At 48.7% G+C, this 24,006-nt stretch overlaps 1 protein-coding gene across 2 annotated transcripts in view; it reads left to right on the top strand.

Annotated features, from left to right (window-relative positions):
* The first annotated feature begins 10,183 nt into the window (after positions 1-10,183).
* LOC137418438 (uncharacterized) overlaps positions 10,184-24,006 on the top strand; it is a 67,150-nt gene continuing 53,327 nt past the window's right edge. For both annotated transcript variants that reach the window (XM_068104495.2, XM_078781954.1), the window contains exon 1: positions 10,184-11,049. In XM_068104495.2, coding sequence (XP_067960596.2) covers positions 10,440-11,049 — 610 coding nt within the window. In that variant the 5' untranslated portion in view covers positions 10,184-10,439. The remainder of the gene's footprint in view (positions 11,050-24,006) is intronic.

Genomic DNA, 24,006 nt, shown 5'->3' with positions numbered 1-24,006 from the left:
CTTTTTCACGCCTGCACCAAGTACCAAATTAACCAAGTACCATCCATAGTGCAGACCGGAGTATCTACAGGACTATCTTCACTTCCGTAGACAACCTGATGATGATGTATAAACGATCTCCCTGATTCGGTCATGCACCAGACTATACTTTGCCCGGCCTTCTTCATCCTGGACATGTTGTGTTCGATGTCAAAATCCTTATCTGCATTGTCCTCCTTTGTCCCTTTCTATTCCCTGAAATCAATTTCCAGTTTTCTGGAATTTCCTTCTGGTCCTACGATTGCTGTATGATCTTGACTCGTTCTCTCAGTACCTCTTCCAACCCCACCACCACCACCACTACCACCACTCCCCTCATCCTTCCACACCTGACTCCATAAAATGTTCTTTCCATTCGGTTATTTCCTTTAATCGTAGACGACGCCTCTGACCTCACATTTGTACATTGGAGGAACCATGGCGGGACTGGATCCACAAGGCCCGAACCATCAACGACATTCCAGCAAACGGGCCTTTGGATCGCGGCCTCCTTGCGTTTCAGAATAATCACTTTGTAGAAAGACACAAAGCACTTGGTACTTCAACAACAATGGCGCCTTATTGGAGGCCTAGGTTTCAAAACGAGACGCACAAAAGCTCCATTCTTCCCCCCCCCCCCCCCCCCCCCCACTCCATGAAGGCCTGTAGGACCGACACGAGAGGTTTCAAACTCGCAGGATCCCCTGGGATACTAAACACCGAAGGGAAAAGGGGAAAAGGGGAAAAGGGGAAAAAGTTTTATTTAAGGGAAAATGTATCACAAGGTAACTTCACCGCATCGGTGCAAGAACATTGAGCAATGTACCGTTAATTAACTTTATGTTCATCCATTAACCAGGTAGGTTAGTTCCATAACTATTACTCATTTATGTCCACTTCAACAACAATGTGTCATGTGTTATGGGGATAATTGAAATATAAGAAACTAATAATGACGTCACATGTATAGTTCAATAATTACGGCTACGCCACCAAAGGTGGACGGACGTTATGTTTTTGGTTGTTACTTGCAAAATTCAAGATTTTTCGAGTGTATTGGTCGGTTGCGTTTGTTACTTGGGAAAAATAATAATTTTGAAAAGTCTGTTAATCACTCCGGTTTGTGTGTTTGTCTGTCCGCTCACTTATACTTGCCTACAGGTCCCAATTTTAAACCGATATTCACGAAACTTCACCAAATGGTAGATGGAGTTCGTGGTCCGACAAAATCCTATATATGTTTGAGGTCAAAAGGTCGACATAGGCCAAAGGTCAACCACTTTTTCCATATTTCTAAAATCCTCAATTTTCATCCGATTGACTTGAAAGTTGAATAGGATATACATATGGGCGAACTCAATTCAACCACCAACTATTTTGGAGATCAACATAGGCCAAAAGATCAACAAAGTCCAAAAGATCAACATAGGTCAAAAGGTCAACATAGGCCAAATTTCGAAAATCCTCAATTTTCATCTGATTGCCTAGAAATTTGAATTGCATTTTCTTATCAGCGAACTGAATTCAACCACCAACTATTTGTGAGGTAAAAAGGATGCTCCACTGAGTGCCATTCTACTTTGTTCTCTTTTGCCAAGTATCACTCGATGAGTGATTTTTCAGTCTGTCTGTTTGTCTGTCTGTCTGTTTATCGATCGCCTGCAGTTCACAATTCAAAACCGATCGTCATGAAACTTCACCAGGTTGTAGAGGTCGTCACAATTGAGAAGCCTATTGATTTTGAGGTCAAAGGTCATCTGGAGGTCAGATTTCTAAAATCGCCATTTTTCATCCGATTGACTTCAATTATATAGCATTTTCACATCGCCTCATTGAATTGGAAAACCAACTATTTCTAAGGTCAAAGGTCAACTCAAGGTCAAACGTCTAAAATCATCAATTTTCATCCAATTGACTTGAAATTTTAACAGCATTTGCATAGTGCCTCACTGAATTGGGAAACCAACTATTTTTGAGGTCCAAAGGTCAACTCAATATAAAACTTCTAAAATCATCCATTTTCATTTGAAAAATCGTCACTTTTCATCCTATTGGCCCGAGCTTTGATCAATTTCGTCAAATTGAATCTTGATGAAAAGGACAATTTAATGGATCAATGGCAACCTTTTTGGTGGGGGGGGGGGGGGTGGATTTTACAAGTATCGTGCTCTGCATGACGTCTTCTTGTTTGTTTATTTTTGAACAGGATATCTCAAAAAGTTGTAGACGGATTTGGACAACACTTGGTGGACAGATTGAGTTTGAATTCCCGTCACTTTGTATCCGACATTATTTAAAAAGTGATATTATATTATGGTTCCTATTAAGTTTATACATTCAAATTATTGTTAATAAACACGAACAAAGTGGAAACATATAGTTGGGGTGTGACATACAGCACAAGTTGGGATATATTCTTCCTGACCCAGTGCAAGTTGGGCAATCCTCACGTCCACGGCATGTTCAGATAGGCAATCCTTACGCCCCCGGGGCATGTTTGGATAGGCAATCCTTACGCCCCTGGGGCATGTTTGGATAGGCAATCCTTTCGCCCCCGGGGCTTGTTCAGATAGGCAATCCTTTCGCCCCCGGGGCTTGTTCGGATAGGCAATCCTTACATCCCCGGGGCATTTTCGGTTAGGCAATCCTTACGTCCCCGGGACTTGTTCGGATAGGCAATCCTTACGCCCCTGGGGCATGTTCGGATAGGCAATCCTTACGTCCCCGGGGCTTGTTTGGATAGGCAATCCTTTCGCCCCCGGGGCTTGTTCAGACAGGCAATCCTTACGCCTCCGGGGCATGTTCGGTTAGGCAATCCTTACGTCCCTGGGACAGGTTCGGATAGCCAATCCTTACGCCCCCGGGACATGTTCGGATAGGCAATCCTTACACCAACGGGGCATGTTTGGATAGGCAGTCCTTACGTCCCCGGGGCTTGTTCAGATTGGCAATCCTTTCGCTCCCGGGGCATGTTCGGATAGGCAATCCTTATGCCCATGGGGCATGTTCGGATAGGCAATCCTTATGCCCCCGGGGCATGTTCGGATAGGCAATCCTTACACCCCCGGGTCATGTTTGGAAAGGCAATCCTTATGCCCCTGGGTCATGTTCGGATAGGCAATCCTTACGCCCCCAGGGCATGTTCGATAGGTAATCCTTATGCCCCCAGGGCATGTTCGATAGGCAATCCTTACACCCCCGGGTCATGTTTGGAAAGGCAATCCTTATGTCCCTGGGTCATGTTCGGATAGGCAATCCTTACGCCCCCAGGGCATGTTCGATAGGTAATCCTTACGCCCCCGGAGAATGTTCGATAGGCAATCCTTACGCCCCCGGGGCATGTTCGGATAGGCAATCCTTACACCCCCGGGTCATGTCTGGAAAGGCAATCCTTATGCCCCCGGGTCATGTTTGCAAAGGCAATCCTTACACCCCTGGGGCATGTTCGGTTAGGCAATCCTTACACCCCCGGGTCATGTTTGGAAAGGCAATCTTTACGCCCCCGGGGCATGTTCGGCTCGGCAATCCTTATGCCACCAGGTCATGTTTGGAAAGGCAATCCTTATGCCCCCGGGTCATGTTTGGAAAGGCAATCCTTATGCCCTCGGGTCATGTTTGGAAAGGCAATCCTTATGCCTCTGGGCCATGTTCGGATAGGCAATCCTTATGCCCCCAGGGCATGTTCGAAAGGTTATCCTTACGCCCCCAGGGCATGTTTGGATAGGCAATCATTACGCCCCCGGGCATGTTTGATAGGCAATTCTTATGCCCTCGGGGCATGTTTGGATAGGCAATCCTTACGCCCTTGGGTCATGTTTGGATAGGCAATCCTTATGCCCCTGGGGCATGTTTGGATAGGCAATCCTTACGCCCCCGGGACATGTTCAGATAGGCAATCCTTCCACCCCCGGGACATGTTCGGATAGGCAATCCTTACACCCCAGGAGCATGTTTGGATAGGCAATCGTTACGCCTCCGGGGCATATTTGGATAGGCAATCCTTACGTCCCTGGGGCTTGTTCAGATAGGCAATCCTTTCGCCCCCGGGTCATGTTCGCATAGGCAATCCTTACACCCCAAGGGCATGTTTTATAGGTAATCCTTACACCCCCGGGGCATGTTCGATAGGCAATCCTTACGCCCCCGGGGCATGTTCAGTTAGGCAATCCTTACGCCCCCTGGTCATGTTTGGAAAGGCAATCCTTACGCCCCCAGGGCATGTTCGGATAGGCAATCCTTATGCCCCCAGGTCATGTTTGGAAAGGCAATCCTTACGCCCCTGGGTCATGTTTGGATAGGCAATCCTTACGCCCCCGGGGCATGTTTGGATAGGCAATCCTTACGCCCCCGGGGCATGTTTGGATAGGAAATCCTTACGCCCCCGGGGCTTGTTCGGATAGGCAATCCTTATGTCCCCGGGGCTTGTTTGGATAGGCAATCCTTACGCCCCCGGGGCATGTTGGGGTCGGCAATCCTTACGCCCCTGAGACATGTTCGGATAGGCAATCCGAACCTATCGAACATGCCCTGTGAGAACACTGTAGCTTCACGATGCTGCCATCCACATCACCCGTTCTCATGTTTAAAAGTTCTCGACCAGGCAGATGATGACCTAAAACAATGCACCTTCCCTGTGGGAAAAGCGAACCACGTGGTTTATCTCTGATGGGTCAAATCTATAGGAGATCTCGCGAGATCTTGTCTGGGAGGTCACAGTTTTTCGAAGCTGCCCACAATCTTCACGCACGCTCAAAGTTAAGTAGTTGTCCACAATTGTATTTTTTGTCAAAACTGTATTTATCTTCCGTGTGTGTACCTATAGTGTGTCCCTAGGAAGATTCTCGGTGTTAATCTTTTATACCTGTATAAAATAGAAGAGTATTTCATGCCGCGTTATCTGCGGCCTAGTTCTTGAAGCTTCCTTCCAACCTTGAGGCTTGTTTTCTCTCAGCGGTCGATTGTGGTCCTTCTACTCTCGTTCTCTCAGTTTTTTCCCAGTCTTTTAACCCCATACTTCCTTGTTTAAAATCTACTCTTTGTCTAACGTTTTTACCCCCCCCCCCCCCAAAAAAAAACAACAACATTTATTTCCCTTTCTCCACGTGTGCTTTTGTCTCATCATGTGCTTCTGTCCATGTGCGCTGTCTCGCCCCGCCCCCATTATCCCCTTGCCTTTCACCTTTTGCCCTGTTCATGTGACTCGTGGTTGTCCCTCCAGGCCCTCTCCCTGTTGGTATTTTTGTGAATATAAGATTATTCTTCACGGTTCTGTTTAAGTGTTTCAACTTTCCCCTGCAGTGTTTTATTCAGTGGTATATTACAACACGCTGTTTTTCTTCCTATTTAAAAGGATCTTTTCAATTTCCTCTTCAACTCATCCCACTTCAAAAAAATATTCAATCTCTTATAATTCTTCTTCACTACATGCTCTAAATTCACATTCATTCCACCCCTCCTCTATCGTTCTTAAACGGATCTCAAACTTGAAAATCACAAAAAGCCCAATTTTATATAAATGTTCGTCTTTCATTAATCATCCAATTTCTAAACTACCCCCTTGCTCCTCCCCTCCTAAACTCCCCCCTTTCCCCCTCCCCTCCTAAACTCCCCCCTCACCCGTCCCCTTCAAAACTCCCCCCCCCAACCCATCCCCTTCAAATTTCCCCCCCAACCCCTCCCCTTCAAATCTCCCCCCAACCCCTCCCCTTCAAATCTCCCCCTCCCGCCCCCGACCATCCCTCTCCAATTCTCCCCCCTCCCCCCTCCTCCTCAAAGCTGCCTCCTCCCCACTTCGTCTCCCTTCTATCTCATACCTCCACCTCCCCCAACCTCCTACTTTTCTCTGCCCCCCCTCAAACAACCCCTCACTGTGCCTCATCCCATCACCATCAAACCTTTCGTCCTCATCCTTCCCTTTCTTGTAACTCTTCTGTAATCTCTGACACACTATCAACTGCTCTCCCGACCTACCCCTCCCATCCTTCATCTGACCCTACCCCTCCCCTCCCCTGTCCTGCACCCGATGCTCCCACTCTCTCCTCATCAACGGTATAGACCTCAAACATCCGGGGTCTTCGCTCAAACCTGATTGATCTCTCCATTCAGGTTGCTTCTGACAATCCAGACTTGATCTGCTTAACAGAAACTTTCCTCCTTCAAGATGTCTCTGATTCCTTAATATCTCTTCCTGGTTACTCCCTCCTCCGGTATGATAGACCTGAGCCTCGTCTGGTGGTGGGGTGGCTATCTTTATCAAAAACTCTCTTCCTCACTCTCCTTGCACTGCCCTCTCTCCACCCCACCCCCAGGAGTACCTCTGGCTACGGCTTCCTCTCCGCTCCCACCTATTTGTTTATATGTGTTCTGTACCGTCCTCCAAACAGTGATGACTCCATTTGCATTTCACTGTCTGGCAACATGGACCAACTTCTATCCACTCATCCCAACTCTCTCTTCCTCATATGTGGTGACTTCAACTGTCATCATGCGAGCTGGCTGGGTGTGGGTTCCTCTCTCACAAGCCATGGCACCTCAGCAAAGGACTTCTGCGACTCATTGAGACTGACACAATCTGTCAATTTCCCGACCCGGATCTCAGTCAATGGAGTATCTTCTCTTCCAGACTTGGTTATGACAAACTTCCCTGCAAATGTCTGCTGCTCTTCTTCTGCTCCAATCGGTTCTTCTGATCATGTGCTTGTTAAAGTGGACATCTCTCTGGCCACTCTCAGAGAGCCTCCTCAGCGTCGACGAGTCTGGCATTTCACTCAGGCCGACTGGCACGGTCTTCAAGCAGCCATCAATCATCTGGACTGGTCTCCCATCTCCACTGCCTTTGACATCAATTCTTCCTGGGAATTCTTCCAAAGCAAACTGCTCTCTCTCATGCACAGATTTATCCCATCTCGTCTTCAGTTGTCTTACCTTTCCTCCCGTCCATGGTACACTGAATCTTGTGGTGAGGCAGTTGCCCTGAAACAACTTGCCTTTGCCTCTTGGAAGGCAAATCCAACTGAAGGCAATCTCAGTTCCTTCCACCAAGCTCAGAACAAGTGTGTGTCTACCCTCAGGAGTGCCAGGAAGCACTATCTATCCACACTCAAGATTGAACTCTCAAATCTGTCTCCTTCCTCCAAATCCTGGTGGCATCTGGTCAAATCCATTTCTGGTGTTTGTTCCCCCTCCATCCCCTCCCTTACCTCAAATGGCTACACAGCTGACACCACACGTGACAAAGCCGAATGCCTCAACTCTGTGTTTGCCTCAAAATCTTGTGTCCCAAACCCATCTCTCTCTGTTCCCACCTTACCCAGTCGAACCCAACTGCTCCTGGACTCTGTGTACTTCTCTCCTGACAAGGTGGAGAAGTTTTTGTCAAACCTCCACTCTGATTCTGCAATTGGACCAGACGGCATCAGCCCACGGGTCCTAAAATCCTGCTCTGCCACTCTATCTCACCCTCTCTCTGTTCTTTTCACCCTCTCTTTTGCTCACGTTCATCTGCCAGCATCTTGGAAATCAGCAAACATTACCGCCTTACACAAAAAATGTGCAAAAACAGATCCTTGCAACGACAGACCAATCAGTCTGCTCCCAATTATCAGCAAAGTCATGGAATCCATCATTGCTTCGGATATCAAATCCTTCCTCTTCTCCAATGGCTTGATCTCCGATCATCAATTTGGATTCAGACCAGGTCATTCTACTCTTGACATGTTGCTTCTGCTGTCTCAACAATGGATGGAGGTCCTCAACGCTAAACAGGAAATCAGAGCTGTCTCCCTTGACATATCACGTGCCTTCGATACGGTCTGGCACCCCGCTCTGCTCACCAAACTCTCCACCTATGGTATCCATGGAAATCTCCACGCTTGGCTTGCGGACCTCCTCTCTGGTCGTAGTCAACGTGTGGCCCTGAATGGATTTCTCTCATCTCCTCTTCCTGTTCAGGCTGGAGTTCCCAAAGGTAGTGTTCTGGGCCCTGTGCTTTTTCTGGTCTTCATCAATGATCTCTCCGACTCTCTGGAAAATCCTCTCTATCTCTTTGCTGATGACTCCACTCTCTGCCGCTCCATTCCTCATCCCTCAGATCGGCAGTCTGCAGCCCCCTCACTCTCTGCAGACCTCGACAAAATCACAGACTGGTCAAACAAGTGGAACATGTCTTTCAATCCTGACAAATCTCAAACTCTTACTCTGTCTCTCCGAAAAGACCGACTGGAAAACCCTCCCATCTACTTTCTCAACAATCCTCTCCAAGAAGTTATTTTTGGTCTCCAAGCTCAAGCTTCTTGGTCTCACTATCTGCCATGATCTTTCTTTGGAAAACCACATTTCCAACCTGGCCTCCAAAGCTAGTCGCTGACTGGGCATTCTCCATCGTGCGAAGTCCTTCCTTGGCACACCTGAGCTCCTCACCACACAAAAGGCTTTCATCCGCAGCTCAATGGAATACTGTTCCCCCCCCCCCCTCTGGGTCGGTGCTCCTGCCTCATACCTAGCTCGTCTTCACGCTGTAGAATCATTGGAATCTCCTGCGATGAAGCTAACTCCGAGGGCCTTTCACTCACTCACCACAGGCAGGTTGGTGGTCTTTCTGTCTTCTACCGACTCCTCTCCGGCCTTGCTCCCCCAGCTCTCTCTGTGCTCTGTCCCCCAAATATTCCTACAGGTCACACAAGATCTGACAGCAACCCTCTTATGGTTAAACTGCCTAAATCTAGGCTCTCTGCTCACCTTCACTCTTTCATTCCCCTTTTCTCCCACCTCTGGAACAAACTCCCCCACTCCCTTCAATCCCACTCCTCCCTCCAGGTCTTTAAAACATCTGTTCACCATCATCTCTTATCTTCCCCCATCCAAAACCTTGATCTTTTCTACCCCCGCTAATTCGCCCCAGATCCACTTTTTTGAAATTCAAACTTCTTTCCTGGAAGTCCTTGCAGTGTCCATATGTTTTACACATCTCCCACCTCCCCCCAAGCCCTCTCCCTCCCACAGTTCTCTCGATGTCCCTGCTCTCAAATGTTTTTGTGTCCTTCCCCCTCTCTCCCCATCTTGTCTACTGTTCCCCTTATTTTGTGTTTTATGTGTCGGTTTGACTTTTTGTGTGATTAATGTTAGCTCTTTCACGAGCCTCGATCTTGTATACAAAAAAATAAATAAATAAAAACCCAAACAACCACCATTATGATGCTAACAGCCGGGACGCTGCATCGCGGAGCATGCCATCCTTTGAAGGTGACCCACAAGTGGCTGCGACGTGTGCATTTAGGTCCAGGGTCTTCATAAAAGATCTCACATTAGCTTTACAGAGGCAGAGACCTCGCAGTCTGAATGCCCCGAATCGTTTGCTGTGTAATTATGGATAACCATGGTCCGTGTATTAATTAGAACACCCACAGCCGGTACGAGGGTAGGATGGGGATAAGGCACAGCGCAGGGACGACGGTCCAAATGCCCTTCACCTGTATCTCACGTCTTTCACGTGGGGTTGCTGGAGAAAGAAACAATCACGTGATCCGGCCACTCATGGGAGTTGCTGATATTGTCACCGACGTGGAAGTGACGTCATGATATGATTACTGAGCTGTTCTTTTGAAGGTTTTATTGTTTTACCTGAAATTGTTAGAATAAGAAGTTCAAACGTGTAGTTTCGCTTGTGGAAGCCAAGCTCGTGGCGGTATTTGTATCCCGTCGCCCGAGCTGTATATAGTTATTGGTATTGCGTCATCAACGCGTCTTATTGTTTTATAAAAACGATTTCCATCGTCACCGAGACCCTCAGACCCCATATGCACATTTTCCGTGTTTTCAGCTCTTGTGCGATTTAAACATTTTTTATATATATATATATATAACGCGTAAGTAGCTGCAATCACCGAAATAACTTAATTGTGAAAAGTATTGCGGATGGGATAATTGGCGCCACGGATGACGAGAGCCAATCAACGAACGCCAAATCAGCGCGCGCGTGAGCTGCGCGAGCCTCGTTCGTCCAATCGGGGATCGGGCGCACCGAGCGCGGTTGTTCGCATCGCACCGCAACCGCACAAACTTTGGTGGTCGCTATTGAAAAGCAACAACCGCATCGAATCCAGCGCAGCGGCTCCGGCTCGTCCGCTTCACTGACATCTGACAATCTCCCACCGGCAGCAGTGGCTCCGCCCCTTTTGCTGGGACGCTGTGATTGGTCGAAGGGACGCCCAGGTGCAAGACGAGCCCGTGGGAAAAAAAAAACTTAGGTTCATTTCAAATTAAAAGTCTCTCCCGTTGCCTGGGCTGATGAATTTTAACCGTTAACTAAATACTACAAACTCATCATTTTTCAAAAGCATTGGAAAACCTTTTAATGTTGGTTTATTATTTAAACGTAGAATAATTTTTATTATTAAAATATCAGGAAACGACGTCAACTCAAAATGAGATTAAAGGAGCTTTTATCGCACTACAGGTGTACAGCAGCAACACGAACATCAGGTGTGTTCCTCCGGCACTCCTGCGCCGCGTTGGCTGCCTACCTGTCGAACCCGTTATCCAGCCGTTTTCCTACCTGTCGAACCCATTATCCAGCCGTTTTCCTACCTGTCGAACCCGTGCTGCAACCATCTTCCTACCTGGGGAACTCGTTATCCAGCTATCTTCCTACCTGGGGAACCCGTTATCCAGCCATCTGCCTACCTGGGGAACCCGTTATCCAGCTGTCTTCCTACCTGTCGAACCCGTGCTGCAGCCATCTTCCTACCTGGGGAACCCGTTCTGTAGCCATCTGCCTACCTGGGGAACCCGTTATCCAGCCATCTGCCTACCTGTCGAACCCAATTTCCAATCGTTTGCATTTGCGAATCTGTTTAACGGTTTGTTTGTTCACACGGGCATCTGAACTCGTTCTCCGTGAGCTTGGAAGTCTTTCCGCGTGTCCTGCCCCCGTTGGGTCCAAGGCATTGCGTTTGCCAAGTGTCTCACGCACCTGTCCAGCCGTCTTGCTGGAGCTGGACATCTCCCGCTCCTCGCTCTGCACGGGACGCGCAGGTACGTCGATAGTAAACGTCTCTCAGATAGTAAACGCGATGAACGAAAGGAACTTTGATCCAGAAGTTTGCTATTTGGCCCATATGGCCTGTGCGACATCAACACTACATTTAATTAAATACATCAGTTTATCAACATAAAATCACGAAGGGGGGAAAGGGGTGGGGGGGGGGGGGGAGGTGTGGGGACGACAACAGTGGGAAACACACACACACACACACACACACACACACACACACACACACATATATATGCATACATATATGCATATACACATGCATATACATATATGCATACATATATGCATATACATATATGCATATACACATACATATACATATACATACATGCATATACACAGACATGCACACATGCATATATACATAATGCATGCATATACACATGCACACATGCATAGACATATCATACACATATGTGCAATCATGCATATACACACATAAATGCATATATATATATATATATATATATATATATATATATATATATATATATATATATATGTATATATATATATATATATATATATATATATATATGTATATATATTGTTGCGGTTTTCGAACCCACACTTTTGTAAATAATAATCACTTGTAAATATGACAGTAAAGGTTAAAGGTAGCACCCTTAGTTAGGCCACAGCAACATGTAGGCCACCATAGGAATTCAGTTATTTCCTTATTATGTGTTTTAGATAAGGCCGTGTTTCCAATAGTTGAATCTGCGTTGCATCAATCAAATAAGGAGTAGGCCCTTTTGTTCATTTTGTGACCTCTCTCCAAATTCTGTTACGCGTCTTGGTTAGCGTTCGCTCAGGCGCCGCTATTGACCATGCGGTCGGCTCGAGGAAGAAGGGGGCGGAACCCCAAGAAGAAGGTGTGGCCACGTCAACTCACCATCAGGGCGTGGCCGGTAAGCCCCCACAAACCAACCAGGGCTGAGGTGAGCTCGGTGGCGAGCCTGGTTTCGGAGGAGCCCGTAGTAATCTTGGCTCGCGTTATAAAAGCGCGCGCGCAAAGCCCTTTTACGGGCTTGTTCAGCGACGCTCTTGAAAATGGACTTCTACTTGAGGACTGCGCACGCTGGCAAACGGACTCCTTTGACGGACTCCTTCTGAGAGAACTGCGCGGAGATGTCTCTTACAACAGAAACTATACGGCGGCGCTCATTTGCAAAGGCGTTATAAGACAACCTTGGAGAGGGTGCGTTTGGCAGAGCCATTCAATTATTACGTACGCTGAAGCATCCCAGTCCCCCCGCTATACGTAAGGTCTGCTCGCGGTTGAACGATACGCGCGAAGCTGCCTGCCGGGGTTTCGCCCGTGGGACCGGAGCCTGGACCCCATCGCCTGGACCATCTACCTGGACCTTCCACCCTACCAGCTGCCATCCCGTTTGAGTGTGTATGTTTGTCTGGGGTCGTAAGTTAAGACTGTGTAGTTAAGCCTGCCCTGTGTCCTTCTTCTTCTTCTTCTTGTACATTCTTTCCTTTCCTCTTCTTTTTGGTTTGTAAATAAATTTACCTTGTTCTTTCTTGGTTTTTCCCTAATCCGATCGCATCCGTCCTTTCTTTCAATTGAGTACCTGTGGCACGATTTCGGAACCGCTAGAATCAGGTTTAGTCTCTTGGTTAATGGCTCGGGCCGCGGATTGCTAACCGCTCGGCATTATCCATCATATCCGTGGTTCGAGCGGGAGATATTCCCTCGTTTCCGGCGGGCGTTAGTACTTAGGTAGCAGCGAACCCATAGGCCTAGCAAACCCTACCTAACGCCACGCCGGGAAGGACGTTATAGCTTCCTAGGACTCGGGACGGCCAGCTTAAAGGACAAGGGGATTAATCCCCCCTTGATAAGGGGAGCGCCGACCCCCGAGATCCGTAACAATATATAAATACATGCATAAACACATGCATACATGATACATGTATAAACACATGCATACATGCATGTACACATGCAGATACACCAGCAGACATGCAGACATGCATACACACATACATATACACATACGTGTGTGTGTACGTACGTACGTACACATATACAGAGTGCTTCAAAAAATGCTAACACTTATAGTTATATGGAACTATATATCTCAGAAGTGTTAACATTTTTTGAAGCACCCTACACACACACACACACACACACACACACACACACACACACACACACACACACACACACACACACACACACACACACCTTTTAAAAAGGAGTGGGGGCAACATAGTTATAGGTTGAGGTATGAAGAAACACATTACATTCACCTTTTAATGACGCCTTCTCACAAACTTCATAATTAACACTGCACAGGTATCCAATCACTTGTCCTTACAGATACACTGCTACCTATTACCTATCATACCAATCATTCTGCTACAACAACCTTTTCCAGGGACACCATTCCCTGCATTAACCACTCAATGAGGTTACTATAATCATTCCCTGCATTAACCCTATGTTACTATAATCGTCCTAACTCATCCTCACCTTTACTCTAAGTCTGTGGCCCGTGCACCTGTCACTGTAAAATCTGCTGAAAACTCTTCTGCATGTATTTAGTGTCTCCCCTTCATTATGTGAAACATCTCCATCCTATCTCCTCGTAACTACCTCCTTTTGAATGTATGAATCCACGTCTCCTTTGATCCTGGCCCTGCCCTACAAACCCGTGTACATATGCTACTTAAGAGAATTTGAATGTTGATTTGAGTAATAGACACATGTAGCTTTAAAACTTCACGAGGTGGAATTTTGAAAAACCTGGCATAGCCGTGGAACGGCCTTGTTTCAAAATGGCTGCCACATGGCCGTCGGCCACCAAGAAATGCACGTAAGTTTTGATGGAAACATTGAAAACTAGCAGAGTTACTAACAGGTCTAGAGTTCCCCAATTCCTCTCTCAATTCTTAACGATACTACTATTGCTACTATACTCTCCAATCCTCCAGGATCTGTCCTGACTCAAACGAATTCTTAAAGATGTCGCTTAACATCTCGCTTATGTGCTCTGTTACATCACAATTATCTGCTCTGTTACATCACGATTATCTGCTCTGTTACATCACGATTATCTGCTCTGTTACATCACAATTATCTGCTCTGTTACATCACAATTATGTGCTCTGTTACATCGCAATGATCTGCTCTGTTACATCACGATTATCTGCTCTTTTACATCACAATTATCTGCTCTGTTATATCACGATTATCTGCTCTGTTACATCACAATTATCTGCTCTTTTACATCACAATTATCTGCTCTTTTACATCACAATTATCTGCTCTGTTATATCACGATTATCTGCTCTGTTACATCACAATTATCTGCTCTTTTACATCACAATTATCTGCTCTGTTATATCACGATTATCTGCTCTGTTACATCAAAATTATCTGCTCTTTTACATCACAATTATCTGCTCCGTTATATCACAATTATCTGCTTTGTTACATCACGATTATCTGCTCTGTAACATCACAATTATATGCTCTTTTACATCACAATTACCTGCTCTGTTACATCACAATTATCTGCTCTGTTGAATCACAATTATCTGCTCTTTTACATCACAATTATCTGCTCCGTTATATCACAATTATCTGCTTTGTTACATCACGATTATCTGCTCTGTAACATCACAATTATATGCTCTTTTACATCACAATTACCTGCTCTGTTACATCACAATTATCTGCTCTGTTACATCAAAATTATCTGCTCTTTTACATCACAATTATCTGCTCCGTTATATCACAATTATCTGCTTTGTTACATCACGATTATCTGCTCTGTAACATCACAATTATCTGCTCTTTTACATCACAATTACCTGCTCTGTTACATCACAATTATCTGCTCTGTTGAATCACAATTATCTGCTCTTTTACATCACAATTGTCTGCTCTGTTACATCACAATTATATGCTCTGTTATACCACAATTATCTGCTCTGTTACATCACAATTATCTGCTCTGGTTATATCACAATTATATGCTCTGTTACATCACAATTATCTGCTCTGGTTACATCACAATTATATGCTCTGGTTACATCACAATTATCTGCTCTGTTACATCACAATTATCTGCTCTGGTTACATCACAATTATCTGCTTTGTTACATCACAATTATCTGCTCTGGTTACATCACAATTATCTGCTCTGTTACATCACAATTATCTGCTCTGGTTACATCACAATTATCTGCTCTTTTACATCACAATTATCTGCTCTTTTACATCACAATTATCTGCTCTGTTACATCACAATTATCTGCTCTGTTACATCACAATTATCTGCTCTGTTACATCACAATTATCTGCTATGTTACATCACAATTATCTGCTCTGTTACATCACAATTATCTGCTCTGGTTACATCACAATTATATGCTCTGTTACATCACAATTATCTGCTCTGGTTACATCACAATTATATGCTCTGTTACATCACAATTATCTGCTCTGGTTACATCACAATTATATGCTCTGGTTACATCACAATTATCTGCTCTGTTTCATCACAATTATCACAGTTTCACAGTTTCATCTTTCACAGTTTCATCACATCACAATTATCTGCTCTGTTACATCACAATTATCTGCTCTGTTTCATCACATTTATCTGCTCTGTTACATCACAATTATCTGCTAAGTTACATCACAATTATCTGCTGTGTTACATCACAATTATATGCTCTGTTACATCACAATTATCTGCTCTGTTACATCACAATTATCTGCTCTGTTACATCACAATTATCTGCTCTGTTACATCACAATTATCTGCTCTGTTTACATCACAATTATCTGCTCTGTTTCATCACAATTATCTGCTCTGTTTCATCACAATTATCTGCTCTGTTTCATCACAATTATCTGCTCTGTTTACATCACAATTATCTGCTCTGTTACATCACAATTATCTGCTCTGTTTCATCACAATTATCTGCTCTGCCATCACAATTATCTGCTCTGTTTACATCACAATTATCTGCTCTGTTTACATCACAATTATCTGCTCTGCCATCACAATTATCTGCTCTGTTTACATCACAATTATCTGCTCTGTTACATCACAATTATCTGCTCTGTTTCATCACAATTATCTGCTCTGCCATCACAATTATCTGCTCTGTTATATCACAATTATCTGCTCTGTTACATCACAATTACTTGCTGTGTTGCCATCACAGTTACCTGGTGTAACATCACAATTACTTGCTGTGTTGCCATCACAGTTACCTGGTGTAACATCACAATTACTTGCTGTGTTGCCATCACAGTTACCTGGTGTTACATCACAATTACTTGCTGTGTTGCCATCACAGTTATCTGTTGTGTTAACATCACAATTATCTGCTGTGTTACCAACACAACTACCTGCTGTGTTTACATCACAATTATCTGCTCTGTTGCCCTCACAATTATCTGAAGTTATCACAGTTATCTGCCCTGCCATCACAACTAAATGCTGTTACATCGCCATTATCTGCTGTTACATCACCATTATCTGCTGTTATCATCACAATTACTTGCTGTGTTGATATCATAGTTTTCTGATGTGTTAACATCACGATTATCTGCTGTGTTAACATCACAATTATCTGTTCTGTTGCTTTCAATTATTATCTACTGTTATCACAGTTATCTGCTCTGCCATCACAATTATCTGCTGTGTTGTCACAATTACTTGCTGTGTTGCCATCACATTTACCTGGTGTTACATCACAATTACTTGCTGTGTTGCCATCACAGTTATCTGTTTTGTTAACATCACAATTATCTGCCCTGTTGCCCTCACAAGTATCTGAAGTTATCACAGTCATCCGCCCTGCCATCACAACTAAATGCTGTTACATCACCATTATCTGCTGTTATCATCACAATTACTTGCTGTGTTGCCATCAGTTTTCTTATGTGTTAACGTCACGATTATCTGCTGTGTTAACATTACCATTATCTGCTGTGTTACCAACACAACTACCTGTTGTGTCAACAATTATCTGCTGTTACCAACACAACTACCTGCTGTGTTAACAATTATCTGCTCTGTTAACATCACAAGTATCTGTTGTGTTAACATTGCAATTGTCTGCATTGTTAACAACATGCATATGTGCTATGTTAACAACAGTTATTTACTCTGCCTCGCTCAATCACACCTTCCTCGATACTCTTCACTCTTTTCTCTCCTCTCTTTTTATACAAGATCAAAGCTTGTGGAAGAGCTGGAGCAGAATGGAATGAAACAAAATGGAAAGGGGAAACACCAACAGCAGAGTAGAAATGAGATCGAGATCAAGAAGATGTGGGAGGACTCAAGGGGGTGAACAAGCTGAATGAAACACAGCAAGAAGAGAAAGGGGAAAGTGGGGATGAAACAGAAAAGGAACAAACCAACCAACAACTAACAGACGAAAAGAGCAGAGGGATATCGGGGGGTGGGGGGGTGGGGGGGTTGGGGGGATCACAATAACCTGGAAAAAGGGAGTGCTTGGGAATGGGGTCAATAGGGGTCGAATAGATCATGACTATCGATGGGGTTGACGTGAAGTAGCGGTGAACAGCTGTCTCGATGCTCTGGGAGGAATAATGGGATTGAACATACTGGGGAAATTGGTTCCATGGGTGAGAAAAGAGGAAAAAATGAGTGGAGGTGAGCAGTGAACCTGGATTTTGGGAGTTTAACAAGAAAAGCGGTTACTGGCTGACCACATGTCCACCCTGGAATCATATTATCTTCCCCTAGAGCTTTATCCTTTCTTTAAAAACATTGCCCGTCTCCGCTCATCCCTCTCCTCCACGGCTGCAGAAACCCTCATCCACGCCTTCATCACCTCCCGTCTGGACTACTGCAATAGCCTCCTCTATGGTTCACCCTCAAAAATCACCAATAAACTCCAATACATTCAGAACTCCGCTGCCCGTCTACTCACCCATTCCCGGACCCGTGACCACATCACCCCCGTCCTTTACAAGCTTCACTGGCTCCCCATCCCCCAGAGAATCCAGTACAAAATCCTCCTCTTGACATACAAAGCCCTCCATAACCTGGCCCCATCCTACCTGGCTGACCTCCTCTCCAGACACACTCCCACCCGCAACCTCCGCTCTGCTGGTACCAACCTCCTGACCCCTCCTCCCCCCACCCCCATCCGGACCAAATTCAGATCCGAGGGGGACAGGGCCTTCTCCATCGCTGCTCCCACCCTCTGGAACTCACTACCTCACACCATCAGAGACTCCTCCTCCTCACTCACCACATTCAAAACATCACTAAAGACCCACCTGTTCAACACTGCATTCAACATTCAACCCACAGCATTTAACCCCTGACTATCTCTTCTCCTTCTCCCTCCTTTTGCTTTAAATATTTCCCTATTGATTCTTGTCTTTTTGCAATTGTTGTTTTCATGTATTGTTATGCATTATGTTTTGCACTCTGTCAAAGCGCCTTTGGGCTTCTTGAAAAGCGCTATACAAAATATGTGAATTATTATTATTATTACTCTTTCTCACTGCATTTGCACTTCCATTTATTTCTACCTGGAGCTCTTCGAAATTCCCATCCTCACCTCCTGAATAGATTCTCTCAGCCATTGATAATTCCCTTGACTTTGTCTAAATATTGAAGCAAAACAACTGTTTAATAAACCCTGCAATTTCACTTTCACCACTAACCACTCTCCTCGTGCTATTCCTCAATGGCCGACGCACACTTGACCTCACCTCTTCTTTACTCTTTATATACTTAAATAATGACTTTCTATTATGCTTTTAATATTCTTAGCCGTGTCCTCCTTGTACTGAAGCCAAGTTATTTACATAACTCTCTTCTGCTTACTCCAATTCTGATACGAGCCTGAATCCAGTCCTGGTATTTTTCTTTCCTATCACACCTGTACATCTTACAGCCTTCTGGTTCTGTTCTCCAATTTCTCTCCTCGTTAAACCAAGTCGCACTCACTGGAGCTACATCATACCGCTCGCTAATTATTTTAACTTCAAGTTCTTCCATCTAATTATTTATAACTTTTCCCTTTACTGTAATGATTTGTTTTTTACTGCCTGACATTACCAATTGTGTTGTTTCTCGATAGCCTCTCCACCCTTCTCTACCCTAAAAAAAAAGCCTCAATTCCCAAAACCATGATGATTATCCCACTCTTGTAACCGCATGTTAACATTAACATCTATATCTTTACTCATGAATTATATTCCCTTTCCTATTCCCAGGATAGCTGAACAGTGTTGTAGGACTTGAGTCCATTTCTCAGGCCTAACTTTTCAGGACTTTAACTCACACTCGGGTGGTGATGACTCAAGAACCCAAACCGAGTCCAGCTCAATTTAGCTCAATCCAGCTCAATTCAATAAATGAGTTTATTGCCCATTTCAAACCGAAAGTTTGTTATATTATCATACGGAAATGAAGCACACGTGCATGCAACCTGCACATGGAAGCTTAAAATCTGTGATTATATAATGATGTGATGATATTGAGTATATATTCAATATCTTGTAGCGGCTACCGCTGGGTTTTCACAATCGCCTTGCACCTATCAAGGACGCGGAGCGATCACCATGCCGGGCTCGTCCAGGACGCCCGGGCAGGCCCGCGCTCAACTTGCCAGGCCTCGGTCGGGACGCCCGGGCATGCCCGGGCAGGCTCGCCCTCAACTTGCCAGGCCGCAGCCAGGACGCTGGGCCACGCCCCCTCTCGCCTTTCCTGGGCAAACGCTCCGGGATAATATGTATATATATTGCTGCCCGATAAACGGGCTTTTCAGAGTGCCTGAGTGTTTGGTTTGATTAAAGCAACTCGGATGAATTCCAGCTTTTTGTGGCGTCCATTCTTCCGATCGACGTGGGAGCCCCAGCTCCTTCATTGGTGACCTACCGACATGGACACGGCAGTCGCCCTTAAACTGCCTACCTTCTGGGAGGCTCACGCGGCGGTTTGGTTCGCACAGGCGGATTCCCTGTTCGCCCTGCGAGGCATCACGGCCGACGACACCCGCTTCCACCATGTGGTAGCAGCGCTCGGTTCGGCCACCGCGGCCCGCGCCCTGAGCCTCCTCGAGAGCCTGCCAGCCGCTGACAAATATGGCGCGATTAAGAAGCTTCTCCTCGACGCTTTCGCCCTCCCATCGGCGGAACGTGCACGGCGCCTGCCCGAGCTCGGCGACACGCGCCCTTCCGAGCGAATGGACTACATGCTTTCACTGCTCGGTGAGCACTCTCCGGCATTCCTGTTCCGGGAGCTGTTCCTCCGTCAGCTGCCTAACCCGGTACGCCTCGCCCTGGCAAGCACGACGATCACAGATCCCCGGGCCCTTGCCAGAGAAGCCGACAAGATCTCCGCCGCAGGACAGCGCATCGCAGCGGCGACATGGGACCCACCGCCGTCCGACGCAACACCCATGGCGCCCGAGCACCCGGCACGGTCGACGACCGAACTGCCGACGCAATTGGCGGCCGCTACACCGAGCCGACCACCTCCAGCACGACGACCGGGGCCTCCACCTGACCAAGCATGGTGTTACTATCATGCCAGGTTCGGACAGAAGGCCCGGACATGCCGACCCCCGTGCACCTTCGGCAGGCCGGGAAACGGCCGGGCCGGCGTTCATTACCAGCCATGAGCGCCGGCCACACGGGCAACTTACTGTTCATCACGGATAAAGCGTCCGGACGGCGCTTCCTGTGCGACACCGGCGCCCAACTGAGCGTCATACCCGCCTCTGACCAGGACAGGCAATCCGCGGTTTGCGGCCCCTCCTTGGTTGCGGCCAACGGATCGACCATCCGCACCTTCGGCCCGCGCAACGTCACCCTCTGCTTCGGCGGCCAACGCTTTGCTTGGACGTTTGTAACCGCAAACGTGCCCATGGCTCTGCTAGGCGCCGACTTCCTCTGCGCACACGGACTGCTGGTGGACGTCCAACGGCGTCGTTTAATCAACGCCGAAACCTTCAGCTCCCTGGTATGCACATTGAGCAGCTCCGCGCCGACCGAGCTGGCATGCGCCGTCCCGGCGGCGAACGAGTTTGCTCGCCTGCTCACGGAGTTCCCGGCCCTCACGCGGCCGACGTTTTCGGCCGTCGCAGTACGGCATGGGATCGAGCACCACATACCAACCACGGGCCCGCCGGTCTACGCCAGGGCCCGCCGCCTCGACCCAGCCAAGCTCGCCGTGGCGAAGGCCGAATTCGACGCGTTGGAGCACCTCGGCATCGTGCGGCGCTCCGATAGTGCGTGGGCCTCGCCACTGCACATCGTGCCAAAGCCGGGGGGTGGATGGCGCCCGTGTGGCGACTACCGCCGTCTCAATGACGCTACCACCCCCGACAGGTACCCGATCCCGCATATCCAAGACTTCTCCGCCCGTCTGGCGGGACGGGTCATTTTTTCGAAAATTGATCTCATACGGGGATATCACCAGGTACCTGTCAGGGCGGCCGACGTCCCTAAAACGGCAGTCATCACGCCGTTCGGCTTATTCGAATTCTTGCGGATGCCATTTGGTCTCAAGAACGCGGCTCAGGCGTTCCAGCGCTTGATGGACGGCGTGCTGCGTGACCTGCCGTTCCTTTTCGTTTACCTGGACGACATCCTCGTCGCCAGCACGTCCCGGGCCGAGCACCTCCTCCACCTCCGAACACTGTTCGGGCGCCTCAGCGAGCACGGCCTCATCGTCAACCCGGCCAAATGCCACTTCGGCACGACGGCCGTTGATTTTTTGGGCCACCACATCACCAAGAACGGGGCCGTGCCACTGCCAACCAAGGTCGAGGCCATCACCACGTTCCCGCGTCCCCGCACCATAAAGGCCCTGCAGGAATTCCTGGGAATGGTGAATTTTTATCACCGCTTCGTGCCCCGCGCTGCTCAACTCATGCGGCCCCTCTACGAAGCCCTCCGGGGCAAGCCGGCCAAGCACGACATCGCCTGGTCCGCAGCAATGGATGCGGCCTTCCAAAGCTCAAAGCGGGCCCTCGCCGACGCAACACTGCTCGCTCACCCGGTGCTCAACGCTCCCATCGCCCTCACCACGGATGCCTCCGACTACGCGGTGGGCGCCGTACATGAGCAATGGGTGAACGGGGTTTGGCAGCCACTCGCTTTTTTCAGCCGGCAGCTCCGGCCGAACGAGCTCAAATACAGCACGTTTGACCGGGAGCTCCTCGGTCTACACCTGGCCGTCCGCCATTTCCGCCACCTCCTGGAGGGCCGACCTTTCACGGCGTTCGTCGACCACAAGCCGTTGGTTTACGCCATGGCCAAGGTCACGGAGCCGTGGTCGGCCCGCCAACAGCGCCACCTCTCCGCCGTGTCAGAGTTTACCACGGACATCCGGCACGTCGCCGGCAAAAACAACGCCGTGGCCGACTGTCTTTCCCGGGCCAGCACGAACGCGGTCCACCTGGGCGTGGACTTTGCGCTTATGGCGGCGGACCAAACCACCGACACCACGGTGCAAGCCCTCCGGGCGGTGGACACAGGCCTCCGCCTGGCCGACATCCCCTTCGCGGACACTGTCCTGCTCTGCGACGTCTCCCAAGGCCAGCCTCGCCCCATCGTGCCCGTCACCTGGCAACGCCGCATCTTCGCCTCCCTCCACGGCCTTTCCCACCCGGGCCGGAAAGCTTCCCAGAAGCTGGTATCGGCGCGATTCGTCTGACACGGCCTTCGTCGGGACGTCCGCGATTGGACCAGCACCTGCACGGCCTGCCAATGGGCCAAGGTCCACCGACACACCCAGGCCCCGCTGGCACCTTTCACCGTGCCCGAACGACGTTTCGACCACGTCAACGTGGATCTGGTGGGCCCCCTCCCCCCATCACGGGGGTTCACACACCTGCTCACCATGGTGGACAGGACCACCAGGTGGCCGGAGGCCGTTCCCCTCGTCTCCACCACCACCGCCGACGTGGCGCAGGCTTTCATCGCCACCTGGGTCGCCCGCTTCGGCGCACCGGCGGACATCTCGTCAGACCGCGGACCACAGTTCACCTCCGAGCTGTGGGTCGCGGTCGCCCGCAACCTGGGGGTCAAGCTCCACCGTACTACGGCCTACCACCCCCAAGCAAACGGGTTGTGCGAGCGATTCCACCGCTCCATGAAGGCCGCGCTCATGGCCGGCCTTCAAGACGGCGGTTGGGCCGACCGGCTGCCGTGGGTCCTTTTGGGCCTCCGCACGGCCCCCAAGGAGGACCTCCAGGCATCCACCGCCGAGCTTGTCTATGGCCAGGCGCTACGCGTCCCGGGCGAATTCGTGCCCGACGCTACCAGTCCCTGGTCCGCAGCTCACCAGCGCTCGGACCTCCAGGAGGCCGCCCGACGGTTTGCCCCCGTGCCAACATCCCACCACGGTGACCCCCAGTCCTACGTCCCCCCAGCACTTCGCACAGCGGAGTATGTTTTTGTGCGTCACGACGCACATCGGGGGCCACTCTGGCCGCCGTACGACGGGCCCTTCCGGGTGCTGCGACGGGACGACAAGTCGTTCATCATCGACATCGGCGGGAGGTCGGACCGGATTGCGGTGGACCGCCTCAAGCCGGCGCACGTGGACGTCGACCACCCACCACGGGTGGCCCTTCCACCGCGGCGAGGCCGCCCCCCGTCCACGGTGCCCCCCACTCGACCGCCCACCACCACACCGGACCCCCTCCCACGACCCGCCAGGGGTCGCTTCGGCCGGGTCATCAGGACCCCCCTCAAATTGACCCTGCCGGTGCAAGTCGATTCTGGGGGGACGTGTGTAGCGGCTACCGCTGGGTTTTCACAATCGCCTTGCACCTATCAAGGTCGCGGAGCGATCACCATGCCGGGCTCGTCCAGGACGCCCGGGCAGGCCCGCGCTCAACTTGCCAGGCCTCGGTCGGGACGCCTGGGCAGGCTCGCCCTCAACTTGCCAGGCCGCAGCCAG

The sequence above is a fragment of the Myxine glutinosa genome, chromosome 7, assembly GCF_964187855.1.
Source record: "Myxine glutinosa chromosome 7, kmMyxGlut1.1, whole genome shotgun sequence".
NCBI lineage: Eukaryota > Metazoa > Chordata > Myxini > Myxiniformes > Myxinidae > Myxine > Myxine glutinosa.
This window is presented reverse-complemented; position numbering and strand designations above follow the sequence as displayed.